Raw genomic sequence first — 13,510 nt, 5'->3', positions numbered from 1 at the left:
TCCAGAAAGGAAATTATCCCACTAGAGACATCTCTAGAAAGGAACTTATCTCACTGAAAAAACACCTCCAGAAAGGAACTTATCTCACTGAAAAAACACCTCCAGAAAGGAACTTATCCCACTAGAGACATCTCTAGAAAGGAAATTATCCCACTGGAAAGACACCTCTAGAAAGGAGCTTATCCCACTGGAGATCCCCCAGGCAGGCAGCAATGTTCAGAACCCCGAGATGAAGCCTGGGGGAAGAGCTCAGTGTATCCTACCCCTCAGATGGAGCTGTGTGAGCTGGATTCCCCTGAACACTGAAGAGCATTTCCTCCCTGACAGGGAGGGTGCCCAGCTCAGCTTCCAGCATCTGCCATGTGCTCAGCACAAACACACATTTGGGAAGGGGGGCTGTGAAAGCATCACATGCAAACAGGAAAAGGGGCTGGCTTGGAAATCTGCCTCCATTCACAAAAGCTCCATTATCTGCATATTCCAGCTGCCCTCAGTTCCTCCAGTGCCAGCCCTGCCAAGAGAACAGGATGGCAGCAGCAGGGCTGGGCACTTCCTGGCCACATCCCAGTGCAGATGCAGCACTGCTTGACTTCAGGAGCCTCAGCTGTGCTTTCAGGACAGGCAGCTCAAGCTGAGCCTTTGTTCACTCAAGGCTGGGCCATTAATTTAGAATTCACTGAGGCACAATGAACAGGGAGCCCAGTGACAACATTTTTATAGCCACTCTCCTTACAAAGGGAGCTTGCAATTCCCCAGGCAGTGCTGGCCTCTGTTTGACTGGTGTGCTTAAATCTCCACCTGTGCTTTTATAATAACCAATATTTCCTGTCAGAGCTTGCTCTTACCCTGTTGGAATCAATTCTTGTCCTGGAGGTGTAGATGGGAGGAGGAATGTTGAAGGCTTGAGGAACGAGATACTCTTCAGCATCCATCATATCTTCCAGGTCTTCCTCATCAAGAAGATTTTGGAAGAACTTGCTGTCATTTGGGCTTGGGAGCTTCATACGATCATCTCCCTGAACGGATTGTATTGAGAGAGGAGAAACAACAAAAGCTGGATTCACTCCCCAGAGAGAGAATTCCAGCCTTCCTAATGCCCTGGCAGCCAGGCTGCAGGGACCACACATGCTGCTTTGTTTGTTCAAAAGCACTCTGGCCACATAATTTGTGGGTTTGTTTTGTTATTTGGTTTTTTTTTTGTTTTTTACTGGGAATATGATGACAAAAAGGGAGTAACTGCATGAATCAAGCAAAACCATGTTTTTGGCATTCTTGTGATTGAGCTTTTATTTTTTCTTCTCTCTTTTTTCCATACAAGATCAGTTTCTGACCCAAGTTCTGACATATTTTGTGAAATATCTCAGCTATTTAGGCTCAAATAGGAGAGCAGGGGAATAACAAGGAAACTGTTGTGTCTGGATGTTTGCTTTATTTTAATTTGCACTTTAAGGGACTTACAGGGTAAATTCCTCTCTTGTCTGTATGGAAAGTTCTGCAGAATGTAAGAGAGCTGAAAACAACAAAAATCAAACCAGGGAAGAACAATGCCTTGAAATAGCACCTATGAACTGGAGAGGGAAATCCTGGGCTCAGCTCCTCTTCTGACTCTGGCAGTGTTGTTTTGTATTACTGCATTTTTATTTTTATTTTTCCTAACCAAGAACTGTTATTCCCACTCCCACATCTTTGCCTGAGAGCCCCTTAATTTCAAAATGACAATAATTCAGAGGGAGGGGGTTTGCATTTTCCATTTCAGGGGAGGCTCCTGCCCTCCTGAGCAGACACCTGTCTGTTCAAACCAAGACACACCACCACCTCACCTTTCAGTTCTCCTTCTCCTTTGAACTGCTCACACACTAAGCCCTTACCTGAGAACTGTTTGCTTCAGGTTCAAGAACACTTAGAACTTGAAAACATTCAAAGCCAACCCCCCTACCAGTTGAATGCTGCAGAAGGAACTGGTTTTCCCACCCCTGTGATGCTGCAGGTTGCTCACCTGGATCACCAGGTATCTCTGAGGGTCTCGAGCCATTCTGGAGAATTCAGCAGCCAGCTCCTTGAATTTTGGCCGACTGTCAGCATCAATCATCCAGCCTGATGAAAGATGAGAAAGGAAACAGTTAAGTGTCAAGGGTGGAAATCTTTCTGTTTTTTCAAATGCACCAGTTTGAAGTGCTTGATAGCTCTAGCCCAAAGAAAAGCTGCAATAAAGAACCCAGAAGAATGGAAAGTTAGAATTCTATGATGCATAAAAGGGGAAACAGCTGGTTTTGGCCAGGCTGGGTTGTTCCTCACTCCATGGAATTGTCCTTAACCACCTTGCAATTTTCTCCATCTTGCACACTTGGATACCAGCCCTGACTGACTTCTAGTAAGGATGTGTCTCACCACATGAGACATCTTACACTCACAAAGCCCTTGCTCAATTTAATTTCCACATCTCCATGCACAATACAAGTGTTTTCAGAAGATACTCAATTTACTTCTAGTTGTCCTTTCCTTTTTTTCTGCAGGGCTTTTGTGTACAAAGCAAAAGGGAAAGGAGTATATATGATGGATGACATGTCTGTATGTTAATCTCACTTAAATTAAGCCAGAAATATCAGAGAGATATTTCTAATTCTTTTTAAATTAGAAGCATAACCTTGGAGGATACTGACATTAGAGGGGGTATCTTGGAGATAAAAAACTTGGAAGAAACCACGTGCAGACTTTTTTCCTTTTTTACTAGAGTAAAAATATTCATAAATTTTTATACTGGACTAAGAATGATAAAAAAATAATCCCCTCTGTAGCATTTCTTCTATTAGTTTTACTTTTTATTATTACTATTGCAATCACCATTCTTGCTACTGACAATAAAACCTTCATGATTTCTTTCCTCAATATTTGGAAACGGGGTTTCTCCTCACAGCTTTCTCTGGCTGGGTATCCATAGGCCATAATTATTTTTAATACTATCTTTTTTACATCAGAATCAATTGTCATGGAAATGACAAGGGTTTACAATAACAATCATACAATTTTGACTTCACAGCAAGAATATGAGATAACATCTGACAGTAATAAGAGGCTGAGCTAACTGGGCCCTTCATAGCTAACAATTGCAAAACTGCACAAGATGTGCAGACAGTGTTTAAATGGAATTTACAGCATCTTGGGAAGCTTTGGTTTTGCAGCAGCAGCAGCTTGCCTCCCAGCTCTGCCAGAGACTGCCTCTGCAAATGTTCTAAACCAGGGTCCCTCCTGCAGCCAGCACAGGGGCATCAAAAGTAACAATTCCTTACACTTCACCATATCAACATCCTAAACTAAACTGCCCTAAAAAATACAGAGGGACCAGAAGTGACAATTCCTTACACATCACCATATTAACATCCTGAACTGCCCTAAAAAATACAGAAATACAGAGGTACCAAAGTGACAATTCCTTACACTTGACCATATTAACATCCTAAACTAAACTGCACTAAAAAATACAGAGGTACCAAAAGTGACAATTCCTTACACTTCACCATATTAACATCCTAAACTAAACTGCACTAAAAAATACAGAAATACAGAGGTACCAAAAGTGAAAATTCCTTACACACCACCATATTAACATCCTAAACTAAACTGCACTAATAAATACAAAAGTACAGAGGTACCAAAAGTGACAATTCCTTACACATCACCATATTAACATCCTAAACTAAACTGCACTAAAAAATACAGAAATACAGAGGTATCAAAAGTGACAATTCCTTACACTTGACCATCACCATATAAACATCAATAGTGCAGATTGGGGGCTGGGGCAGGCGCTCTCCCTTCTCCAGCAGGTCGGGGATCTCTCGAGTTGGGATTCCATCATATGGCTTCCCACCAAAGGTCATCAGCTCCCAGATGGTCACTCCTAGGCAGAAGAAAAAGTGTCAGTGTTTGGGCTCACACTGCTCAGATTCCCTCACAGCAGAGTAGCCTGGCCCAGCTCTGGACTGCAATCTCTCCTTCTCCACCAGTGCCTGGCCCAGGTCTGGACTGCAATCTCTCCTTCTCCACCAGTGCCTGGCCCAGGTCTGGACTGCAATCTCTCCTTCTCCACCCATGCCTGGCCCAGTTCTGGACTGCAATCTCTCCTTCTCCACCCGTGCCTGGCCCAGCTCTGGACTGCAATCTCTCCTTCCCCACCCGTGCCTGGCCCAGCTCTGGACTGCAATCTCTCCTTCTCCACCCGTGCCTGGCCCAGCTCTGGACTGCAATCTCTTCTCCACCCGTGCCTGGCCCAGGTCTGGACTGCAATCTCTCCTTCTCCACCCGTGCCTGGCCCAGGTCTGGACTGCAATCTCTCCTTCTCCACCCGTGCCTGGCCCAGTTCTGGACTGCAATCTCTCCTTCTCCACCTGTGACTGCAAAACTGAGGTTTGGACTGGGGGGACAGGAGGAGCAAGTGGCTACACAGTGCTTAGCTGCCATCTGGACTTAAACCATGACAGTCTGCCAGGTAAAAGCTCTGGAAAATGGTGAAAAAGCACCTTGTGGAAATCTTCAAAAGCAACTTTCCTCATTTTAATGGTGTAAGAAATAGCATGATAGACCTGAGGCACACGAGAAAGGCCTGAGACAAATGAAGGGTGGCAAAGTAAATGGGTGCAATAACAGAAGAATGCATCACACTCTTTTATCAAAAAGGGAAATGAGTGCCTGATGTACTCTATTATTTTAAGGGGGAAAAGCACAGATGTTCCCTCAATTAGAGCATCAATTTCCCACAAAGGTACAGCACTGAGTAACACCAGGTCATTGGCTTTGCCTTGGAAGCCATTCACAGCCACTGCTATCACTTCTTCCCTTAAATCACCCCATGGATCTGAGTTTATGACAGTGCTGCACTAGAAACCCAAGATTCCCTTTTAGAGAAGCCACAGGATTTGTTTTGGCTTCAGAGCTGGAAATAAAGATCATATATCATAAGTAAAAGAATTTGTGCCTGAACAGAATCTTAAATATTGAAAATGCTGCTCTCACACTGTTTTGTTTAACTTTGATTTGAATTGCAAAGGTCACTTGAAGCACGCCTCAGATCAGGACCATATTTTGACAACTGTCATGCTAATGTGAAAAGTGATGGGCAAAATTCCCACACGAGTAAACCACATTTATTTCACCCTCATTCATCTCCTTGTTGATATTAAGTAACTATTGCTAATATTGTTAACTACTGTCAATTGTTTATGGTCTTTTCCTTTCTGATTACAGACGTTCTGGGTTTCCTGCATTTAAAATGAATTTCATCCATGATTTTCTCCTGAGTGATCCAGGGTATGCAGAATTTGAAGAGCAAGAGCTTCACAAGATCAATTGAACTCTCCCAGGCTCTTTTTTCAGCTGACTGGAGGAGGGCAGCTACCAGCCACAGCAAACAATGTCTTTTGCTGCTACCCACAGGTAAAAGTGAGTAATGAATAGAGCTGCACACCCTTTTGGCTCAAAATAATATGGCAACAGGAAATGCAAACAGCACTCCACAGCTGCAGATACTGCTGCAAATTTCCATGTACACAGGTGTGCATGATTTTATTAGTAATACTGAACCAGAGAAACAGGCAGAGACCTCAGCAGATGGGGCACACAGCTGATCTGAATAACCATCAGGAACACTGCACCACCACCTCATTTCTCAAATATGACTTGTTCTCTGTGTGTGTAGCTACCAATTCCCAAGCTATCTGTGAAGTTAAATAGATGCTTGTTCTAGTTAGTTTGGAGAGCCTGTCTCTTCCCTTTCTTTCTCTTGCCATATTTGCTCTGTATTATGACAAATTCCCTTTTATCTGACTCTAGGTAGACAAAGTCCCATAAGCCTGAAAATGTTTTTTGACTTTCATGGCTTTTAGAGCTGAGCTTTTCAAAGACTGCTGAAAATTGTGACCTGCAGCTGTATTTTCATGAATCCATGGCTAAGCTGAAAGAGGTCTTCTTCTGTCTTCTACCAGACCAGACCTGGAGGCACTCACCCCAGCAGGGAACATCATGATAATATATTTCAGTGAGCAGGCAGGTAAGACAGGAGACAGGAACAATTGCTGCTTAGAGTTACACATTTAAAGGAAAAAAAAAAACCCAAAACCTGAAGAGCAAGTGCCTCTGGAATTAACTCCTTTGAGAAGAGAGGATATCTTTAACATACTAACACAACTTGCTTTAATGCTTTAAAGACACAACTTTTTAAACTGATCACGTGCAGATTTACCATAGCTCCACACATCACTCTGATGGGTAAATTTCCTGTAGTGTATGCACTCCAGAGCCATCCACTTAATTGGCATCTAGGGAAGGACAAGAGAAATGTAACCTTAGAAATACATTATTAAACAATGCAAACAGATCCTGTATGAAGACAACAACTTTTTCTCCCTGCCTCCTTCAACAGTGAGATTGAGAAAAAAAACAAAACAAAAAAACCAGAGGAAATGGCTGTTCCTGCCCTCTAGAATTGGGCTGTGCCTCATAAAACATGGAGGTGGGAAAGCTGAACCAGTTACCTGCAGAACTTGTGATATTTACTGATTCACAAGTAATGGAACAACCTGTGGTTTCATCCAACTTTTGTACAGAGAGACCAATTGCATATAACTCCCCTAAATCTGAAGTGCAGCAGAGGTGGAATGCAGGAGCTTTTATTCCCTAACAGTTTGCAACCTCTGCAAGTTGAGATGGCAACACTGCTATCTCAGCTGCTCTCCAATGAGGCCAGGCTCCAGTGCAGGGACCAAAACACCTCCCCATCCCCATCACCACTATGATGGCAAACAGGCAAGGAGGAGAATTTGCAGTGCTTTATTGTTAACTCCCAATTATTTGTTAGAAACCACCCCAGGAGCCATCCCAGCTCTCTGCATCAGCACAGCAGTGGGGAAAGTGGCTCCCCAAATTAAGTGAGCAGCTCCAGATTCATTCCTGTGTCAGTGAATCATCTCTTCTGACAGAGAAGGGTGTGCAGGCAAACCAAACCTCCTTCCTGCATTCCAGCCCATCCTCCTGAGTTCCTGTTAAAATGGGATTCGTGGTGCTTCCCACTCCTGAGCTGGGCTCAGCAGGCACAGCTGATGCCTCAGGTTTGAGCTTTTATAGTTTTCTGTGGTTCTGTGCTGCTTTAGTGTGTGGGTCTGGGCTTCATATGAGGGCATGGTGAGCTCTGTGCACAGAGCAGGGAGACAAAACAATTCCTGCTCCAGCTGGGGACCAAGGACAAATGATCCAAATCTCAGCCCCAAGAGCATAAACATCATGGACTGAAGAAAGGAAAAGAAGGAAAAGAAACAAGGATGGGACTGCATAACCTAAAGCTGGAATTGGACAATTACTCCAAAATGCTAATTGACCAGAACTTCTAAAAGTGAGAGACCCCCTGACCAGGTGTCCATTTTGTGACCATTTTGGTTCATCTTGGGGCAGCCCTGGCTGGGCTCTTGTGCTGCCCAAGGTGGATCCATTGAGGCCTCCTAATAAATCCCTCCTTTACCTCTGTCTAGTCTCTGTTCTAGGTCAGCCTTCCCAAGGCCTCCCAGCCCTGCAGTCTGTGAGTTCCTGGAGGACACACACTGAGGAGATTTTTACCTGGCAGGGACTCGGATGGGTTGCCTCCCATTTGGAATGATGGCAGAGGTACTGGAATAAACCAAAGGGATGAGTAACTGCAGGCAAAATCTGAACAGATGGTGGGTGTAAAAGCAGAGGATGTGTCTTCATTCAAACCCTTATGAAAGTACCTTCCCTGAAGTTCACTAATGAACATAACCCAGAGAGTTAAGGCAAAAATAGCACCTTGTCAGAAAGGCTGCCTTGACTCTTGCAAAGACAGTTCATCCTCCCCCACCCAACTCTGCAGAAGTGCACTGCTGTCATTCCCACTGCATCCCAGACGGGCACAGGGGCTGAAGGAGCAAAGCTGCCTTGCTCATGATGGGATAACTCAGGCTGGAAGTGACTCAGGAGGCCTCTAGTCCCACCTCAGGTTCACAGCAGGCTCAGGCCTAGCAGATTAGGCCAAGTCACTCCGAGATTTGTCCAGTCTGGAGTTGAAAACCTTCAAGGATGCAAACTGCACCACCTCTGTTGACAGCCACTTGATTGCCCAGTCTGAACCTCCCTCAGCATGCTCTCAATACTGACTTCACAGGATGCCTTTCTGGACCTGGGAAGTGACACATCTGCCATAAATCCTGCTCCAGAGCTCTCAGCAGGGCAACAAGCCCAAGGCACAGCTGCCAGGGAACAGCTGGTTTGCAAGGATGAACTCTTTTCTGTCAGTCCCTGTCAGATGGAGGGTTACCAAGAAGAGGATTACAGAAATGAGGGAACCAGGGGAAGCTGCCAAAACCCCACCTTCCCTGCCAGGAGCTTCCTTCCCATGGGGAATGGGAAAGCACTGGTGGCTCCTCTCAAGCTCCTCACCTCCCTGACTGCCCTGGCCAGGTGATCCAAGGGCAGCAGCCTCACAAACAAGGCAGCAGCTCATCCCAGAGAACAGCACACCCTGGCAGCAGCTGTTTGTCCCAGACAAGGGCATGAGAGAGCACAAAAAACACAGAGAGCAAGGAGACAGAAAGCAAACTGAACATCCAGGAAAAGGAATGACAGGTGAAGCAAATCCTCTGGGATTCTGTGACAGATTGAAATGGGGAATTTCAAGATGTTTTTTGAGCAGCCAGAAGCACCACCTACTTACTGCCTCCTGAATTTTATCATGCATCAATCTGAAATTGGCAGAAATGAGGCAAGGCACTACATGGCCATGGTGTGGTTTGCTGGGAAGTAACAGGGGAAAAAAAATCTGGTTTCCAAATTATCCTCAGGCTGCCTTTTAGCATGGTGTTGGAGAGGTGGACACAAGACATAACTACACAGGCTCTCCCAGTGTGATAGGAGAGCTAAATTCTCATGTTCTGTGGCCTTCACAGAAATTACCTGTCTGGGAAAATGGGACTGCACTTTATTGAGGTGTATACTGGGCCAGAGAAAGAGGCTGGGCAGGAATGCCCCACAGCATCCATCACTCATTGACCAAAGTATTCAAAACACCTGGAGCAGGTGAAAAAAAGCTAATTCTGAGTGTGAAAACTGCTCATGTAATTACATTTCAGTGCCTGGAGAAGCTCACTGTGCAAACACTGAGCAGCTTTTATGTGTTCTTTCACAGCAGAGTCCTTCTGCAAGGCAGGGCTTTGCTCAGCCACTGACAGACTCTCTCACACAGTCCCACAGGGACACACTGCCCCAGGGAGGACCTTCAGGAGCTTTGTCCCTCCAGACAGATGCAGTGCTCACCTTGCCCCCATCAGCATTGTACTCCTTTTCATCCCCTTCCAGGAGCCTGGCCAAGCCAAAGTCAGTGATTTTCACGTGGTTTGGGGATTTCACCAGGACATTGCGGGCTGCCAGGTCCCTGTGGACCAGTCTCCTCTCTTCCAGGTACATCATCCCCTGCAGGAAGAAGAACAGTCCAACAATGCTAATGAGCTTTACGTGGTTTTGGAGAGCTGACTTCCACTGGTGGCATGTAAAATGATGGTTCAATTAGGAGTATTTACAAGAGAAAATGGCCTAGAGGGGAGAAGCTCAGCATTGCTCCTGCTCTGAGTAGGAGGCAGGATTGGATGACCTTGAGTTAGTCCAGTAGGAATGATTCTGTAAGATTCAATTACCAAAGAGAAAAAACCCAACAAAATAACATACAGATAGCTCTTTTGCTTCAGCAAGCTTAAAATCTGGAAATGTGAGACAAAGAAAAGAAATATTATGGCCCTTGTTCTTCAGACAGGAAATGTGATGGCCATAAAAAATAATCAATTTAGCCACAGCCCCCCAGAAATTAAACCACACTGGGAAACAATCCCAGCTCTGTCACACTCCAGACAAGTGTCTTTAATTCAAGACAAAGATTCTTGTCCATCTTCAAATGGTTTTTAAGTTGGTCACAAATTTTCACTATCCTCAGTGGATTAGAAGGAAAACAATTCTTTATTCCAAGTGCTGCAACTCCCTCACCTTCTCACTCCCTTAAAATATTGCCTGTAGGATTATAATAAGGCATTAGATCAATGGTCCTTCTTTATGAGCATATATATTCTGTTAGAAGTGTGTTCTGTTAAGAAGCCCATCCAGCTGCCTTTAAAGATAAGGTAACACAGACTCAAACTGCCTGGCCTTAACCTTCTTCTTATTCTGATGGGAGACCAACACCCACCAGCAGTGTGGAAATTTGCACCATGCTTTGTGACACTGGGATCAACACCAAAGCTTGGTCCTATTAATTATATACCACACAAAGGATAGTGGGGCAGGGTTACAAGCCTGTAATTTCATTAAAAGGCATTTATGACATTAACCACCATTATTAGAACTTAGAGATGAAATCACACACTTGACAATTGCCTTTAAGGTATCTCTTAATATATTAGCTCTGTATAATATATATGATAATTTTGAAAAAGTCATTGCTGAATACCAAAGAGATCATATTATCCCATAATACAGATGATAATTCAGGGAGTCACATGTAGTGATTAAAATAACCAGATTACTCAGTGCCATGGGCCAGACTTGAGGAGCTCACAGGTCCCTGTGCCCACACAAGCTGCCTCCCACGGTCTCTGGAGCCAGCCCTGGCACAGGGTGCCCAGGGAAGCTGGGGCTGCCCCATCCCTGGAAGTGCCCGAGGCCAGGCTGGGTGGGGCTTGGAGCACAAAACACCAAAACAAGCATGGAGCAGCCTGGGATGGGGGGAAGGTGTCCCTGGTGGGCTTTAAGGTCCATACCACCTCCAGGATCCCATCAAAGTGCATGTCTCTGCAAAAAAAGCATCAAATGCAACCCTAAACTGGTTTTAGGTGAAAGATTTCAATGCAAACACAGTAAAAGCTTGGAAAATATGTGGCAGAATGTTTGGCATAACCCCTATTTCATGCAGGGCTTTTAAAGAGGACACAGGGGCTCTTTGGCATAAAGCAACTGAAGTTATTCTTCAGAAGATTCCTGAGGGAAGGAGCTGGGCCTGATCTCCATCCTGCAATGAGCCAGGTGCTTTCTGCAGACAGCTGGGGGCAAGGTGCCCTCCTGTGCCAGCTCCATTCTCCATTCTGGGGGCCAGCTGGGGCATGCTGGCTGTGCTGGCCCTTCAGCCAGCCCCGTGGCCCAGCCTCCTGGCTGTGTGCACAGCCTAGGTTCCTCTCCCTTATTCCCAAGGAGCTGAAAAGGACAGGGATGTTCTGCCATGAGCTCTGAGAAAACCACAGCTCAGGGGACTGCAGCCCAAAGAGGAGAGAGGAATTGCAGCTGGTGCACAGGAGGTGTGTCAGCAGTGCACTCTGTGCAGTTCTGGCTGCAGCTGCACCACCAACAGCTTTTTTCTGTGAAAGAAGCCTTTAAACAAGGACTAACTGCCTAAATAATGAACTTATCACTGCAAACCTCTCCTTGCTGGGCAATAACATTTACTGCAAAGCAGCTGCAGTTCAGAGACTGGCAGGATCACAGTCCTGGTGACAAAGGCTGTTTGAAATTGCTGTTTCAAAAGCAAATCCTGGTAATCTGTGGTGCCAGCAGAAGGAATCTCTGTAGTAGAACTGTAGAGATTTCATGGAGAGGTCTCTGGAGGAAGTGGTCTGAAGAAGACAGCAGAAATCCCATCTGTGTGTTTGTACAAATAATTTAAATGCCATTCACAGAAAAAGATCTTCAAATGTATCTAGGTTTTTCTGTAGAATATTTGTAAATGATATACATTACATGGACAGTCACTGAGCATCTGAAATACAGCTGTGTTTAAGGGGATGGAATCAGGGTTGGGAAGCAGTGAATTAAAGGTTTTCAGGAATACCTGACATCCAAGTCCTGCAGAAATTGATCTCTTAATTTATCTATTAATTTACCTGTCCTCTGATTTGGGGAGTGCTCAGAGACTCCAGGTTTCAGCCCCCAGTGCATCACACCCTCCTGGAAAGTGTTTGATGCTTATCAGAGTGGCCTCCAAAGAGAGCTCTCAATTTGAACAGGCTCTTGGAATGCCATTCTTCTCCCTCCCATTACTTGCTCCAGTTGGAGCAGCTCCTGCTCCTCCCACAAGCAGCCTCTGAAGGAGCTCCCAGTGCAGCTGGGCTGGGGGAGCTGTGAGCCCTTCCCTGGCCCTGCAGCTCCAGACTGCCCAGCAGGGAGATCTCTTGGCTCTCCTGGAAGGAAGCCCACGTGAACAATGGGCTGCTGCTCCCCCAGCCAGCCCCTGACCTCTTGCCAATGCAATTACAGTCAGGAGAGAGCCCTGTGCAGTGCATTCAGTCTCTCCAAGAAAGTGTATTTAAAATGGATTACTTCTGCTCCTTAGGCAGGCAATCAATAGAGATGTGGACTGCAATAAGTACAGAGATGTCTGTGGGCTGCAGCACTTATCCTCTGTGTCTCTTCAGAAATTAATTAAAAATCAATGAAGTGTGCAGCCTATTAATAAGGAACCTCCAGATTAACAGATACAAGCCCAGCCTTCCCTCAGGTCCAGAACAAGCACAGCCCCAGTGCAAACACTGGAAACTCTCCAGCACTCCACCAGACCCCACCCTGACCTTTCACAGCCATGCCCTGCACCTGGCTGAAGTGCAATATCCCCAACTTTATGCTCCCTTCACAAATTCAGACATGCTGTGTGCTTCCAGTGGCTTAAACAGGAGGAACTGGGGGAAGCATTCAGAGTTCCAGAGAAATGAAGCTTAGGGCAAAGCAAAACCACCTGTGTGCAGGTGGGATCCAGCAAACATCTAACAGAGGGTCCAGCCAATGCCTTCTCTTAATTACAAACTTTTCCTTAGACAGCTTTTTGGGAAATGACTCCTGAATCCCTGTAGCAGGTCATTTTCCACTGGAAGTGTGCTGATGGACTGGCATGTCATGCACTGCATGCAAAGTTTTCCAGCATGCACCTGATGCAGTTGCATGCTATGATAATAAAACATGTGGCAGGTCTTTGCTGCACCCTGGGCTCCTGGCTGCTTTGGCTGAGACTGGTTTTGGACAGCTGGAATTGCACTGCCCTTCTCTTGGGCAGGGCCCACAGAGCAGACAGGGGACACTGGTGGCACTACCTGGTGTGACACTACCTGGTGTGTTCAGACAGAAATCCCCCAGGGAGAGCCCACAACAGCTCCTGCTTTGCCAGAGGCAAACAGGTGCAGAATTCCACTGAAGCACTTGAGAGGTGAAGTTTTTTCCCTCAAGATGTGTTTCACAGAGCTCTCTCAGCCCAGTTAAAAGCTGTTAGCACTATCCTGTGTCCTCATTCAATTCAGCATGGAGGAATTTATTTTCTTTTTGAGCAAACAGCATGATCTGGGCTGAGTTTCTGAGGCAGGCACCTTTATTTGAAAGATGTCCCTGAAGCTCATGCAGCTTCAGGGCCCTGCATTTTCACCATTTCAGAGTAAACAGGGAAACAAGAGGACAATGGAAGCACTACTTCCAGAAAGCACCACTTTCACAA

General features: G+C 45.6%; 1 protein-coding gene across 1 annotated transcript in view; it reads right to left on the bottom strand.

Moving 5' to 3' along the window:
• The window catches only part of ERBB4 (erb-b2 receptor tyrosine kinase 4), a 322,438-nt gene that overhangs the window by 11,065 nt on the left and 297,863 nt on the right, over positions 1-13,510 (bottom strand). The window contains exons 21-25 of the mRNA XM_059868167.1: positions 9,313-9,468; positions 6,236-6,311; positions 3,752-3,898; positions 1,997-2,094; positions 846-1,016 (exon numbers count right to left, since the gene is read on the bottom strand). Coding sequence (XP_059724150.1) covers positions 846-1,016; positions 1,997-2,094; positions 3,752-3,898; positions 6,236-6,311; positions 9,313-9,468 — 648 coding nt within the window. The remainder of the gene's footprint in view (positions 1-845; positions 1,017-1,996; positions 2,095-3,751; positions 3,899-6,235; positions 6,312-9,312; positions 9,469-13,510) is intronic.

This window comes from Haemorhous mexicanus, chromosome 26 (genome assembly GCF_027477595.1).
Source record: "Haemorhous mexicanus isolate bHaeMex1 chromosome 26, bHaeMex1.pri, whole genome shotgun sequence".
Classification (NCBI taxonomy): Eukaryota; Metazoa; Chordata; class Aves; order Passeriformes; family Fringillidae; genus Haemorhous; species Haemorhous mexicanus.
The sequence above is the reverse complement of the archived record's forward strand: the minus strand, read 5'-3'. Positions and strand labels throughout refer to the sequence as shown.